Source organism: Pelophylax lessonae (assembly GCF_965119305.1).
Source record: "Pelophylax lessonae genome assembly, chromosome: 4".
NCBI lineage: Eukaryota > Metazoa > Chordata > Amphibia > Anura > Ranidae > Pelophylax > Pelophylax lessonae.
In genome coordinates, this window is record NC_138771.1 from 82,328,136 (window position 1) to 82,343,147 (window position 15,012).

Consider the following 15,012-nt stretch of genomic DNA (forward strand, 5'->3'; position numbering starts at 1 on the left):
ATATAGTATGCTCTCCTCCAATGCATAGTAAGGTGGTCTCTTATAACCTATAGTATGCTCTCCTCCAATCCATAGTAAGGTGGTCTCTTATAACCTATATAGTATGCTCTCCTCCCATGCATAGTAAGGTGGTCTCTTGTATTGAGCTCCCATAGAGCTCCCCATGCACTGAGAGCTCACACAGCCCCCGGACAGCCTCACTCTCTCCTCCAGCCAAGAAGGGCTGAGCCTGATCCTGGGATGGAGCAGCCGCAGCTCCAGCCTGAGTCTTGTATGATGTATCTGGGCGGGTCACTGGTCCACTAAGCTTTGGATCTGGAGGATTGTCCCTGACGGCCACTTTGTTCTATAAATTGTACATAGCGCCCGTCCTCCCACATATAAGGAGCATGGCTAGCGCTGAGTCGGGTAACCCTGAGTAGCGCTGCTGTCCGCCGTCTCCTTGGAATAGAGTGCGATCTGGGGGTAGGGCACAGCAACCTTCTGCCTGCGTAATGACATTTTCCCCTACATAGACGCTGGCAGATAGTGTGCCCCAACTTCTCCTGCTGAGTGCCCGGGGCTAGGCTGACAAGACCTGTACAGGACCATTGGGAGCCCGCAGAGCCAGGAGAAGGGGGGATCCAGAGGAGAAGAAGAAGGGGGGATCCAGAGGAGGAGAAGAAGGGGGATCCAGAGGAGAAGAAGGGGGGATCCAGAGGAGAAGAGGGGAGAAGAAGCTCCTGTGATCAGGCAGGATGCGGCTTGCCAGTGTGTTGGGGTTGGCAGTGGGATTTACAGCGTTCCTGTCCTTCAGTGCCAGTCAAGGTGCCGACAAAGATGCCACCGCAGCGGACACGGTGAAGGAAGCCAGAGCCAACCGAGCCAAGAGGAGAGGTGGAGGAGCCGGAGCGGGGCATGACGTGCTGAAAGGGTGATTACTCCTCATTACTACTTCTCTTCTATATGACCCTCTAACCACTTATATCCATAAGATAAAGTCTAACTCTACACCCTCTGTCACATCTTTATTCCTGCCTGTGGCCCCTTTTTGGGATGCTCTCTCTACCCCTTGGCAAAACTTTTTTTCCCATTTTTTTATGGAGAGGAGAAAGATTAGACCCTTTTTAATTGGTGCCTATGTTTCCATTGGGGGGATTCACCCCTTTATTTGTACCATTTTATTGGTGCCTAGGTTTCCATTGGGGAGATTCACCCCTCTATTTGTACCATTTTATTGGTGCCTAGGTTTCCATTGGGGGGATTCACCCTTCTATTTGTACCGTTTTATTGGTGCCTAGGTTTCCATTGGGGGGATTCACCCCTCTATTTGTACCGTTTTATTGGTGCCTAGGTTTCCATTGGGGGGATTCACCCCTCTATTTGTACCGTTTTATTGGTGCCTAGGTTTCCATTGGGGGGATTCACCCCTTTATTTGTACCGTTTTATTGGTGCCTAGGTTTCCATTGGGGGGATTCACCCCTCTATTTGTACCTTTTTATTGGTGCCCAGGTTTCCATTGGGGAGATTCACCCCTCTATTTGTACCTTTTTATTGGTGCCCAGGTTTCCATTGGGGGGATTCACCCCTCTATTTGTACCTTTTTATTGGTGCCTAGGTTTCCATTGGGGGGATTCACCCCTTTATTTGTACCATTTTATTGGTGCCTAGGTTTCCATTGGGGGGATTCACCCCTCTATTTATACCATTTTATTGGTGCCCAGGTTTCCATTGGGGAGATTCACCCCTCTATTTGTACCATTTTATTGGTGCCTATGTTCCCATTATGGGGATTCACCCCTCTATTTGTAATGTTTTATTGGTGCCTATGTTTCCATTATGGGGATTCACCCCTCTATTTGTTCCATTTTATTGGTGCCTATGTTCCCATTATGGAGATTCATCTCTCTGTTTCTACCATTGATCACCATCACCTAGAAAAAAAGTAAAGGTGGGCACACACTATAGAACCTCTTTCAGATCTACCACCCCTTGCCTAGTGCAAGAGCCTGCCTGATTTGATACAAATTAAAAGTGTATCTCTAGGCAAAGGCATTTGTTTCTTTGTCATGTTTTTATTAGTGCCTATGTTCCAATTGGGGAGACTCGCCCCTCTAGCTCTAGTCAGAACTTTGTTTTGGCAAGAAGGCAGAAGGATTAGACCCTCCATCAATTTTTCACCCCTCTATTCCTAGGCAAAATTCTCATATTCTTTATTTATTTTTATTTTTTTGGATTTTAAAAAATTAGACCCTCCATCAAGTTTTTATTGGTGTCTATGTCCCCATTGAAAAAACCCGCCCTTTGTCTCTAGCAATTTTTTTTTTTTTTTTTCAGTTATGGATAGAGTGGAGAAAGATTAGACCCTGTGTCAAAATTTCTATCAGTGCCTATGTCCCCCACTGGGGAGACTCACCCCTCTATCTCTAGGAAAAAAAAGGTTTTTCAGTTATGTATAGAGTGGAGAAGGATTAGACCCTTTGTCAAACTTTTATTGGTGTCTATAACCCCATTGGGGATATTCACCCCTCTATTTGTATCACTGACAATCGTCACCTAGAAATAAAATAAAGGCAATCATACACTATTAAACAAATCATTCACTAACCTCTTCAATCTCCTTCAGATCTTCCATCAACTACATAGTGCAAGGGCCTGCATGATTTAAAACAAATTTAAAGTGTATCCCTGGGTAAAAGGTCTAATATCTTTATCAAGTTCTTATTGGTACCTATGTGCAGGTTGGGAAGACTTGCCCCTCTACCTCTAGTCATAATATTTTTGTTTTTCCATTTTGACTAGATGGGAGAAGGATTAGTGGCGGTTCCCACTAACGCAGCACGACTTCGGGGGCGACCTGTGAAGTCGCGTGCACCGCGACTTCGGCGTGACTTGCACGAACTTCATATAATGAATGTCTATGCAAGTCGCTCCGATGTCGCCCCGAAGTAGTGCAGGAACCTTTTTCTAAGTCGGAGCGACTTGAGTCGCTCCTATTAGAACCGTTCCCGTAGCACACAATGGGCCGCGAATTGTCAGGCTGACCAGTCGCGGTAGTGTGAATGGACACTAAGACCCTCCATCAAGTTTTTGTTGGTACCTATGTCCTTGTTGGGAAGACTTGCCCATCTGTCTCTAGGCAAAATTATTTTTTTCAGTTTATGATGGAGTGGATAAGGTTTGGACCCTCCATCAAGTCTTTATTTGGTGCCCATGTCCCCATTGAAAAGACTTGCCCCTCTTTCCCTAGGTAAAATATTTTTTTTCAGTTATGGGTAGTGTGGTGAAGGATCAGACCCTGTGTCAAATTTTTATTGGTGCTTATGTCCCAATTGGGGAGATTCACCCCTCTCTTTGTACCTCTGACCATCATCACCTAGAAAGAGAATAAAGATGACCATACACTATATATACTGTACAATCTCCTTCAGATCTTCCATCAACTACATGGTGCAAGGGCCTGCCTGTTTAATACAAATTCAATGCACATGTCTACTCTTTTTTTTTTTTAGTTTTTGATTGAATTGGGAAGAATTAGACCCTCTGTCAAGGTTTTGGGCCAATGTCCCCATTGGGAAGACCTGCCCCACTACCTCTAGGCAAAACTTTTGATCAGAATGGAAAAAGATTGAACCCTCTGACAAATTTGTATTGCTGTCTGTAATCATATTGGGGAGACACACCCCTCTATTAGTATTAGTTACTGTTATCATCTAGAAAGTGGTGATCATACACGTGATTGTACAATCTCCTTTTGGTCTACCATCCATTATGTAGGGTAAGAGCCGCCTGCCTTATTTAATACAAATTTTAAGTGTTTCTTTGGGCAAAAAGCCTTTTAGTTTTTGATAGAGTGGAGAAGGATTAGTCCCTCTTTCAAGTTTTTATTGATGCCTATGGCCCCATGTGAAGACTTGCCACCCTTAATCTCTAGGGAAGACCTTTTTATGTTTTGGCTAGATTGGAGAAGGATTAGACCCTGTGTCAAGCTATGTCCTTGTTGGGAAGACCTGTCCCTCTACTTCTAGCCAAAATTATTATTTTTTAGTTATTGTTAGACACAAGTTTAAGTCGCTGTGTCAAGGTTTTATTGGTGCCTATGTCTTCATTAGTAAGACTTGCCTCTCTACCTCTAGGCACATTTTTATTTTTCAGTTTTGGATGGAACGTGGATGGATGAATCCTCTGTCATGTATGTTTTTGATGTCCTTGTTGGAAGAGCCAACCTCTACCTCTTGCCAAAACATTTGGATATAATGAAGGATGAATAAACTCTCTGACAAGTTTTTATTGCTGTCCGTGTCCCTATTGGGGAGACTCACCTCTCTGTACTGGTGACCATCATCACCTAGAAAGAACATAAAGGGGACCATACACTGATCTGCCATCACCTACGTAGTGCAAGGACCTGCCTGGTTTGATATAAATTTAAAATGTATCTCTAGGCACAACTTATTATTACTTAATTTTTAAGTTTTTTTTTTTTTTTGAGGGGGGATTTAGACCCTCTATCAAGTTTTTATTGCCATCTGTGTCCCTATTAGGGAGAATTTCACTTTCTCTATGTTGTGGTGATCATTTTCACCTAGAAAGAAAGTACAAATGACCATATACTATACAATCTGTTAAACCTCTTTCAGATCTATCATCAATTACGTAGTGTGGGGGCCTGATTTAATACACATTTAGCACCCTTTTTACACCTCAGATTGGCATTTTAACTCTGATTTAAAAGCTTTATCTTGCATGTGTAAATGCATGTTTTTGAAGTGTTGTGCAGGCATTTGTGCACATGTATGTAAGTTCAGGTATTTTCATAGGTGTGCGCAGCCTATTGCATTAGGGTGTGCACCCAAAGTTTAAATACACATGCATGTGTTTGCCTACATGTATATGGCCCCGATACATTACTCTCCCTGCTGGCAAAGTGAAATAGAAGTGTGTGGCACTTCTCTTATGGCAGAGCAGGTCCGAGGGAGATCTTTCCCATCTCCTCACTGGCAAATAGAGCGATAATGCTAATGTGCCCTAGGTGATTAGGGTGTGCCCAGGCACACCCGACACACCCTGTGCGCACGCCTATGGGTATTTTGTATTCAGTCGCATCACACGGCGGCCAGTACTGTAGAAGAAAAAAAGTAAATAGTGAGATGCACTGGAATCGGCACATCAGCACTGTTTCCTCTCACCAGCGTCTGTTCGTTCAAGGCGGTAGTGCCCTTTTAGTGCCAGGGCCTACCTGATTGGATTCAAATTAATTGGCTAGTTTAGGTAGTTCAGAGAGAGATTGTGGGAGAGGAAGTGATAGCAAAAATATAACCTGGCAGGGTTTAACCCTTCCCTACTTTATCCAAAACTAAAACTATTTTAACTATGCATACATGAATACAAGGAATTCTTCAAAGTAGGTCTTAATATTATTATTCTTTTTTTTGCAGTTGCACTCCTTGTGCTGATATGGGGCTTATGCATTGACATGTACAGTGTGTGAAGGGTGTGACAGTTCACTGTACAAGTAGCCTTTGGATTTGCGTAAACCCCAGCTGAGTACTCTGTGTATGGCAGGGGTCTTCAAATTACCACCTGCTACAAGATTTCATCTGGCCCACAGTAACTGTTCAGGAAAATACCCCAGCTGGCTGGCAGTGGATGCGCTAGTCTGTGTAATGTAATACACTGCCAGCCAGCCAGCCAGCCAGCCGGCCAAGACCCTTCTACACATGGATGTAAGGGGGATTCTGCTGGGGGGCACTTGGATGTAAGGGGGGACTCTGATAGGCACTTTTGGATGTAAGAAGGGACTTTGCTGGGTGCACATGGATGTAAAGGGGAGACTCTGCTAGGGGCGATTGGATATAAGGGGAGACTCTGCTAGGGGTGATTGGATATAAGGGGAGACTCTGCTAGGGGCAATTAGATATAAGGGGGGCTCTGCTAGGGGTGATTGGATATAAGGTGGGACTCTGCTAGGTGCAATTGGATATAAGGGGGGACTCTGATAGGCACTTTTGGATGTAAGAAGGGACTTTGCTGGGTGCACATGGATGTAAAGGGGAGACTCTGCTAGGGGAAATTGGATATAAGGGAGGACTCTGCTAGGGGTGATTGGATATAAGGGGGCACTCTGCTAGGGGCACATGGATATAAGGCGGGTATCTGCTGGGGGCACATGGATGTAAGGGTTGACTCTGCTAGGGGCACATGGATACAAGGGAGGACTTTGCTGGGGGAACATGGATGTAAGAGGGAACTCTGATAGACACCCCTGGATGTTAGAGAAGACTCTGATGGGCGCGTCCAGATTTAATGGGAAACTCTGATGAATATTTGTAAAATATATGTTGTGGTCCTCATACTTCAAAGCTCAGAGACCTTGCTGTACATCATTTTAGGCAGGTAGACAGGATTTATTTCAGGGGTGTCTAAAGCTGGCAGTACACTGTACAATCTCCTTTAGATTTTTCCAAACTTTGTAATAAGAGGACACACCTTAACAATCCTTTCAATTTGTATCAAATCAAGCAGACTTTTAGGCCTGGCACACACTAGGAGTTTTTTTGGTTGAACAAAAAAAAAAACTGTCAGCTCTGGTCGGAGCCGCTGTACCAATGATCCGACATTAGTACAGCGACATTAGTACAGCGTTCGTGCCTGCTGAGCTATTGTGTTCTGACGAAGGACGGCCCCCCCGCCAGAACACTCAGGTCAGCGCTCTCAGCCATTGTCGCCTGGCATTCGGCCCGTGTGTACAGGACTTTACACTATGTAGTTGATGGCAGATCTGAACTGAATTGTACAATCAGAATGTATAGTGCATGGTCACCTTAAAACTTAGTTCTGTTGTTCTTTTGGATAGAGTAAGAAATTGTTCAAACCCGTATGCCATCTGTGTTTTACTGGAAAGATTTCTCTTTACTGCCTATCCTAGACAATGCAGGAGGTCAGAGGAAATCTCTCCAAGATGAGGGAAATCCCCTGTTATACAGTTCTAAAACGATAATGAAATACTTGTGAGCTGCTACAGTATGTCAGGAAAAATGAATAGTAAGTGGATTGTACTCCCCTAAGTGCCGGTTCACCCTAATGCGGCATGACTTCGGGGGCGACCTGTGAAGTCGCGTGCACCGCGACTTCGGCGCGACTTGCACGGACTTCATATAATGAATGTCTATGCAAGTCGCTCCGATGTCGCCCCGAAGTAGTACAGGAACCTTTTTCTAAGTCGGAGCGACTTGAGTCACTCCTATTAGAACGGTTCCCGTAGCGCACAATGGACCGGGACTTGTCAGGCTGACCAGTCGCCTGACAAGTCGTGGTAGTGTGAATGGAGTCTAACACACTCTCATCTATATGTGTCTATAATTATGGTGAACCAATTAGTGCCACGCTCCACACTCTAATATTTACATAATATACAATGTGAATCAACCCGTATCTGCACCCAATACCTGTAATTGATAGTTACACTATCACTTTAAAATGAAACCTACATATACAGGTGCATCTCATAAAATTAGAATATCATTAAAAAGGTAATTTATTTCAGTAATTCAATTCAAAAAGTGAAACTCATATATTTTATATAGATGCATTACACACAAAGTGATATATTTCAAGCGTTTCTCTCTTTAATTTTGATGATTATGGATTACAGCTAGAGAAAACCAACAGTCATTGATTATTTGGGGAGCCATGTCATCTGGTGTCAGTCCACTCTGTTTTATTAAGTCCAAAGGCAGCGCAGTCCTCTACTGGGAAATTCTAGAACACTTAATGCTTCCCTCTGCTGACCAGCTTTATGGAGATGCTTATTTCATTTTTCAGCAGGACTTGGCACCTGCCCACATTGCCAAAACTACCAATACCTGGTTTAATGATTATGGTATCACTGTGCTTGATTGGCCAGCAAACTCGTCTGACCTAAACCCCATAGAGAATCTGTGGGATATTGTGATAAGGAAGATGAGAGACACCAGACCCAACAATGCAGATGGGCTGAAGGCTGCTACCAAAGTAACCTGGGCTTCCATAACACCTCAGTAGTGCCACAGGCTGATCGCCTCCATGCCATGCCTCACTTATTATGTAACTATGTAACTAATTAGTCATGCACTCCACAAATCTGGCATTTATAGAAGAGTGGCAGGAAGAAAGCCTTTGTTGAAAGAAAGCTGTAAGAAGTCCCATTTGCATTTTGTGAGAAGCCATGTGGGGGACACAGCAAACATGTGGAAGAAGGTGCTCTGGTCAGATGAGACCAAAATTCAACTATTTGGCCTTAAAGCAAAACTCCATGTAACACTGCACATCACCCCGAACACACCATCCCCACCATGGTGGTTCTACAAAGTATTGACTCAGGGGGGCTGAATACAAATGAACGCCACAATTTTGAAAACCGTTTATCATTTTCCACTTCACAATTATGTGCCACTTTGTGTTGATCTATCACATAAAATACGTTTTTGGTTGTAACATGACAAAATTTGGAAAATTCCAAGGGGTATGAATACTTTTTCAAGACACTTTAACAATGGTTACATCCAGTATCAAATGTGAGAATTCATTAATATCACCATATTTAGAGGCTCTTCTCGAGAAAGACAAAATGAAAACAAAATCAGTGCTACAAAGTCCACAATAATATGAGGTCCTTATTGATCCTCTTCTTATTTTCCACCACACTGTGCAACAACGTACTTCATGCAATGTGAATAGCCCTTCACCAGATGTGCCCTAACCTGGGATAAATGACCATACCCTGCGCTTTTGTCCTATTTACAGGGGACCCACACTGATTGTTCCAGGTATATGGATAACACAGATGATACCATCTCCTCCTTGGCCTCTCGTCCACTTAGCCAAATAAACATAGGAGAAAACACCATACATAGTGCTTTATCCCAAAAACAACAGGTACCTGACCCCCCCCCCCCCCAAAAAAAAAAACTAAATAATGTACAGAGGAGGGGGGTGATGGGCATGGACATAGAGCGGGACTTCCCATTTTGGGTGAAGTTCTGCTTTAAAGATCATTGGCTACCCGGGTTCCTGCGATTTGTCTGGTCCCAGTGATCGGGAAAGATCATTGTGTGATTTAGCTGTGCTCATAAAATAATGCCACTTGGCAAAGTTTTGTAAGATTGCCAATACTTAGCGTGCCAGCTCCAGACAAGATCATTGTCATTTTTTTAGATGAGAGCTACTTAAGAGCCTTTAAACAGATGCAAATGTTAAGATTTGCTGTCTTTAATCACTGGGGTGGTTCCTATCTTATAATAACACTGGGATTTATGTGTTGAATTATGTGGCCTCCAGAGGAGGGAGGAGAAGACCCTGACATCATGGGTGGACTGTGTTCTTTCTCATTGCTATGGTCTTGTGGGACGCTCAGGGCAGGTTTTATTCTGCAGGGCTGTGGTTCTTCTTGTAAAGATATTGAGATCTGTCCGATAAAACACTATTTTCTATGAAGTCACTTCCATTAGTTTTAGCTAGTAAATATTGAACAATTTATCATACCAGTTTGCTAATGCTTTTGGCCCCTTTCATGGGGGCGATCCAATCAGGTCCTCCAGTTTTTCAGGCGGACCTGATCGAAGCTCCATGTAAGTCCATGGACAGGCGGATGCAAACAGTCTTGCGTCCTTTTACATCTGTTTACCTCCGAGTCTGTCCAGGTCTGGGGAAAAAAATAATAAAGATCTGCATCCTTTTCCGTGTATGACCTAATATAAAAGTGATATTTGTCCCGTTCTGTTCCAGTTTAGAAGGGATTCTCAATTTATTTCATAGATCCCCTGCTGAGCAAATAGGACATCACCCATGTGAAAGGGGCCTTTTATATTTCATGTACAATGATACTTTCTATGTTATATCAGGAATCATTTTCTGTTCTTTACTAAAGAGCAATTCAAGAAAAGAGCGTGTCTCTAGGTAGCACATCTCAGTATTTCCAGTGAGTGACTACATCAGGGAAATCAATTTAAAAGACTTTAGTCTAAAGGTCTAGATAGGTAAATATGCAGTGGTGGGATTCAAAAATGTTAGTAACCAGTTCCGACTTTCAAGCATGGTTTAAAAAAACGCTGTAAAAAATTGCGTGACTTTGAGGTCACAAAAGTGTGAAAGGGGCCTTCAGTAATCAAGGTATAGTGTGCCCCCTTCAATGCAGAGTGACCACAGCGTGCCCCCTTTCAATGCACAGTGACCAGCGTGCCCCCCTTTCAATGCAGAGACCAGCGTGCCCCCCTTTCAATGCACAGTGACCAGCGTGCCCCCTTTCAATGCAGAGAGACCAGCGTGCCCCCTTTCAATGCACAGTGACCAGCGTGCCCCCTTTCAATGCACAGTGACCAGCGTGCCCCCCTTTCAATGCACAGTGACCAGCGTGTCCCCTTTCAATACAGAGAGACCAGCGTGCCCCATTTCAATGCACAGTGACCAGCGTGCCCCCTTTCAATGCACAGTGACCAGCGTGCCCCCTTTCAATGCAGAGAGACCAGCGTGCCCCCTTTCAATGCACAGGGACCAGCGTGCCCCCTTTCAATGCACAGGGACCAGCGTGCCCCCTTTCAATGCACAGGGACCAGAGTGCCCCCTTTCAATGCACAGGGACCAGCGTGCCCCTTTTCAATGCACAGTGACCAGCGTGCCCCCTTTCAATGCACAGTGACCAGCGTGGCCCCTTTCAATGCACAGTGACCAGCGTGCCCCCTTTCAATGCACAGTGACCAGCGTGCCCCCTTTCAATGCACAGAGACCAGCATGCCCCCTTTCAATGCAGAATGACCAGCGTGCCCCCTTTCAATGCAGAATGACCAGCGTGCCCCCTTTCAATGCACACAGACCAGCGTGCCCCCTTTCAATGCACAGAGACCAGCGTGCCCCCTTTCAATGCAGAGATCATCGTGCTCGTGCCCCCTTTCAATGCAGAGACCAGCGTGCGTCGTGTCCCCTTCAATGCAGAGATCATCATTCGTGCCCCCTTCAATGCAGAGATCATCATTCGTGCCCCCTTTCAATTCAGAGACCAGCATGCTGCGTGCCCCCTTCAATGCAGAGATCATCGTGCCCCCTTCAATGCAGAGTGAACAGAGTGCCAACTTGCCAAGCCCCCCAGACCAGTGCACTTGACTTACCTGTAGCGGCTTCTTCTCTTCAGTTCCCGCGCCTCCTCGAGTCCTCCCACGTCCCGCCTGTGACAATAGTGAATTTTGGCCTGGAGGAGGGGTGACGTCACTGGTTGCTAGACGCTAAGCGGCTCTAGCCTAGCAACCAGTGCAGTGTGTGGGTTCCAGCCGCCTCCCTGCAGAGAGACAGCGCCGACAGAGGAGGGAACAGCAGAGCGGTCAGCCCAGTGGATCAGGAGGATGATTTTTATACAGATGGTGAAACTCACAAGGTGGTTCTGCGAACTTGCAAAAAGTTAGTAACCGGTTCTATGGAACCGGTGCGAACCGGCTGAATCCCACCACTGTAAATATGTATTCAATAATTCTCAAGAGCTCATTCACATGGGCAGCAGCCCTTGTCGCCCCTCTGAAAACTGATCTATGGTTAATCACATTTCAGAAGGCAGTAGAGCAACCACTGGCAGGCATTCCCGAGGTGTCACTACCACCTCCTGAATGGCCGTTTTTTTTGTTTACAGCAGAATAGGGATTTTGTGTGCAAATACCGTGCCACAACCACAGGCCAAGCATTTGGCTCACAGTTGTGGCACAGCTCTATTCACTTGAATGTAACTGTGGATATTTTTGCTGTAATAAAAAGCTTTGCGGTCACAACATGTATACAATCCAGAGTGGCTGCATGTTTGGTGGGCAGTTGATGGGGGCACATAGGTTTTAAATTTGGTTCAGATCAGGATAAATACTTGGCCACTGAATCACTTTCACCCTGTTCTTCAGAAATGCAACAGTGGCCTTAGATGTGTGTTTTGGATCATTGTCATGTTGGAAAAGTGCATGACGACCAAGGGCATGGAATGATGGTAGCATCTTCTCTTTCAAAAAAGAGCAGTACATCTGTGAATTCCTGATACCATCAATGAAATGCAGCTCCCCGACACCAACAACACTCTTGCAGCCCCACAGAAGGACACTGCCACCACCATGTATTTTTCTTTGTACTCCTCACCTTTGCAGCGCCCTATACGGTTTTGAAACCATCAGTTCCAAAAACATTAATAATGGTTTTATCACTCCAGAGTACAGAGTCCCAGTAGTCGTCTTATTTTTCAGCATGGGCCCTGGCAAATTCTATGTGGGCTTTTTGTGCATGGTCTTTAGGAGAGGCTTCCTTCATGGACGACACCCATGCATGCCATTCCTTTGCAGTGTACCCCATATTGGCCATGGGAATAATTACCCAAGTTTGGCTTTCTACTTTTGCTAACTGCAGTGAACAAGCATTGCAATTTTCTTCAGCTCTTCTAATCAGAAGATGCTCCTGTCGAAGTGTTAACTTCCGTGGACATCTCTGTAAGATGGTTGCAGTTCCATCTTTGTTAAATTTTTGTTTTACTTTTGCTACAGTAGTCTGACTGATAAGTAAAGCTTTGCTAATCTTCTTGTAGCCTTCACCTTTCTTGTGTAAAGAAATCTATTTCTTTCTCTTTCTCTTTAATGTGGTGCCATTGCTGACAGCATGAATTGGGAAGGGGTTTTCTTTTTAAGTAACACCCTTTTATAATCAACTGTCTGCTGGACTCCTGTTTAATGAATAATTAGACTCACCTGTAGTTGAATTCTTGTTAATTGGGATTTTGTTGTCTAAAATTTAGCTTTGCTCCTAAGTAGAGATGGCTTTAGGAATGTTCAGGATCCTAGTCCCAACCCACCTCCCCGATCCCACCAGGAAGCCGACACTGCACACCGCTAATCACAGGCATTGAGACATTTCCCAGTCCGCAGCTGCACAGACCGGGAAATGTCTCACTGCCTGTGATTAGTGGTGTGCAGTGTCGGCTTCCTAGCAGGATCGGGCTGGTGGGTTGCGACTAGGATCCTGAACACGCCTGAGCCCATCTCTACTCCTAAGACTTTCATTGGGGTGTATTCATTTTTGCAACATGGTCTTGAATAAATTTGTTAGGAAAAAATGCTTTTTTTTGTGTGCAAATTAACTAATCTTGGTTGCAATCAATGGCCCACATTTGTGGGAGTATTTTGTAGTATAGTATCCCATAGAAAATGTTGATTCTGAAAGAAAAGTAAAGGTTTTCTGACAAATCTGTTGGGGTGTACTCATTTTTTGCTGAGCACTGAACATGCAGTGCCCACGTCAAGGGACCTCTACATATACTGCGGTCTTAACTCTAATATTTACAGAGCCTCCATAGAAGGAGCACATATATCAATGGATAGATTAAAGTGATACTAAAGTTTCATGTTTTTTTCCGTTAAAAATAACAAACATTTATACTTACCTGCTCTCTGCAGTTGATTTTGCACAGAGCAGCCCCAATCCTCCTCCTTCTCAGGTCCCTCGCCTGCACTTCTGGCCCCTCTCTCCTGTTATGTGCCCCCACACCAAGCAGCTTTCTATGGGGCACCCAAGCCAAGCCGCAGCTCCTTGTGTCCATTCAGACACAGAGCCACAGCCCGACCTTTCCCCTTTCTCTCCTCATTGGCTCACTGACTTTGGTTGACAGCAGTGGGAGCCAATGGCACCACACTGCTGTCTCAGCCAATGAGGAGGGGAGTCCTGGACAGCCGAGTCTCTGGTGCAACATCGCTGAATCTAGATGGACCTCAGGTACTGTAAGTATTAGGGAGGCTGAGGGGGGCTGCTGTACACAGAAGGCTTTTCATCTCAATGCACAGATAGGATTAAGATAAAAAACCTTTTGCCTCTACAAGCACTTTAAGGGCAGGTGTGCCTGGAGAGAGCCCATGGCTCCTAAAAGGCACAGGGATGCACATGACGCCCAGCAATAGCACAAGGACAGTGAAGGCATTCAGTGCGTCCCTGCACCCAATTCAACCAATAGTTAAAAAAAAAAAAAAAAGCAACCACCCCAAACCTATAACTGGCCTTTGCAGCAAGGTGCACATGGAAAAAAAAATGTCCTGTGTGCATGAGACAAAGTTTGGTGTTCCAGTATTACAGTGCTTCATCCACCCAGGAGCAGGTTTCGGAAAAACCATCAGAGTCATCTTTTGAAAAGACTGTCCACTTTTCTACTAAGAGGGGAGACTCTAAAATTTTCTTGCATTTAAAGGCATTCCAACTATTGCAAAATAAATAAAAAAAAAAAAAAAAAAAAAAAAAAAAAAATATATATATATATATATATATATATATACAGTATATACACCCATATTGATAAAAAAAGGTATATTTATAAATTTTTTCATTGGAGCCTGCAGACTTCTTCTTAAGCCCATGGTCTGTACCAAGCTATGGACCTTCAGTTATGGGGGTGGAGGAAGTATCAATGGACTACAAGTGCAATGACATCACCACATTTGTGCTCCATTGAGACCTACGATTCCGTCTGCCATGGTGGCAGATGGGACTTTCAGTCTCTCCTTTCACAGATCTCTGTGAAAGCATAGAGGCACGCAAAGCTGCTCTAATTTAAATAAAATAGCAGAAGTCTGAAACCCCTGATTCAGCAGGGGGGAAAGGGGGCAGTTTGGGAGCGGGGGGCTACAGACTATGATCATGTTTCATAAAACACCCTAAATACGGGTGTAACGTGAAAAATGGTCAGAAAGATGGAACTAAGACACTCTAAACCTTTAGATTTTAAGCTCCCATGAGTAGGGCCCCCTAACCTCCCTGTATTGAACTGTATTGAAGCTATACTGTATCCCTTTATATTGTAAAGTGCTGCAAAACCTTTTTGCACTATATAATTCCTATAGAATAAAAATAATGAGCGAATTTAACAATCTTATTTTCTGATTTTACTTGCTGGAATTAGAAAGATTAGTGGCTTGTGATGGCAAAGGTAGAAAGCAAGAAAATGAAAAGGGTATTACAGACAGTAGAGTATTTTATTAAAGTGGGAATAAACCCCC

At 44.3% G+C, this 15,012-nt stretch overlaps 1 protein-coding gene across 2 annotated transcripts in view; it reads left to right on the top strand.

The window, feature by feature from the left end:
* The first annotated feature begins 673 nt into the window (after window positions 1–673).
* The window catches only part of FBN1 (fibrillin 1), a 398,720-nt gene continuing 384,381 nt past the window's right edge, over window positions 674–15,012 (top strand). For both annotated transcript variants that reach the window (XM_082254921.1, XM_082254922.1), the window contains exon 1: window positions 674–913. In XM_082254921.1, coding sequence (XP_082111047.1) covers window positions 738–913 — 176 coding nt within the window. In that variant the 5' untranslated portion in view covers window positions 674–737. The remainder of the gene's footprint in view (window positions 914–15,012) is intronic.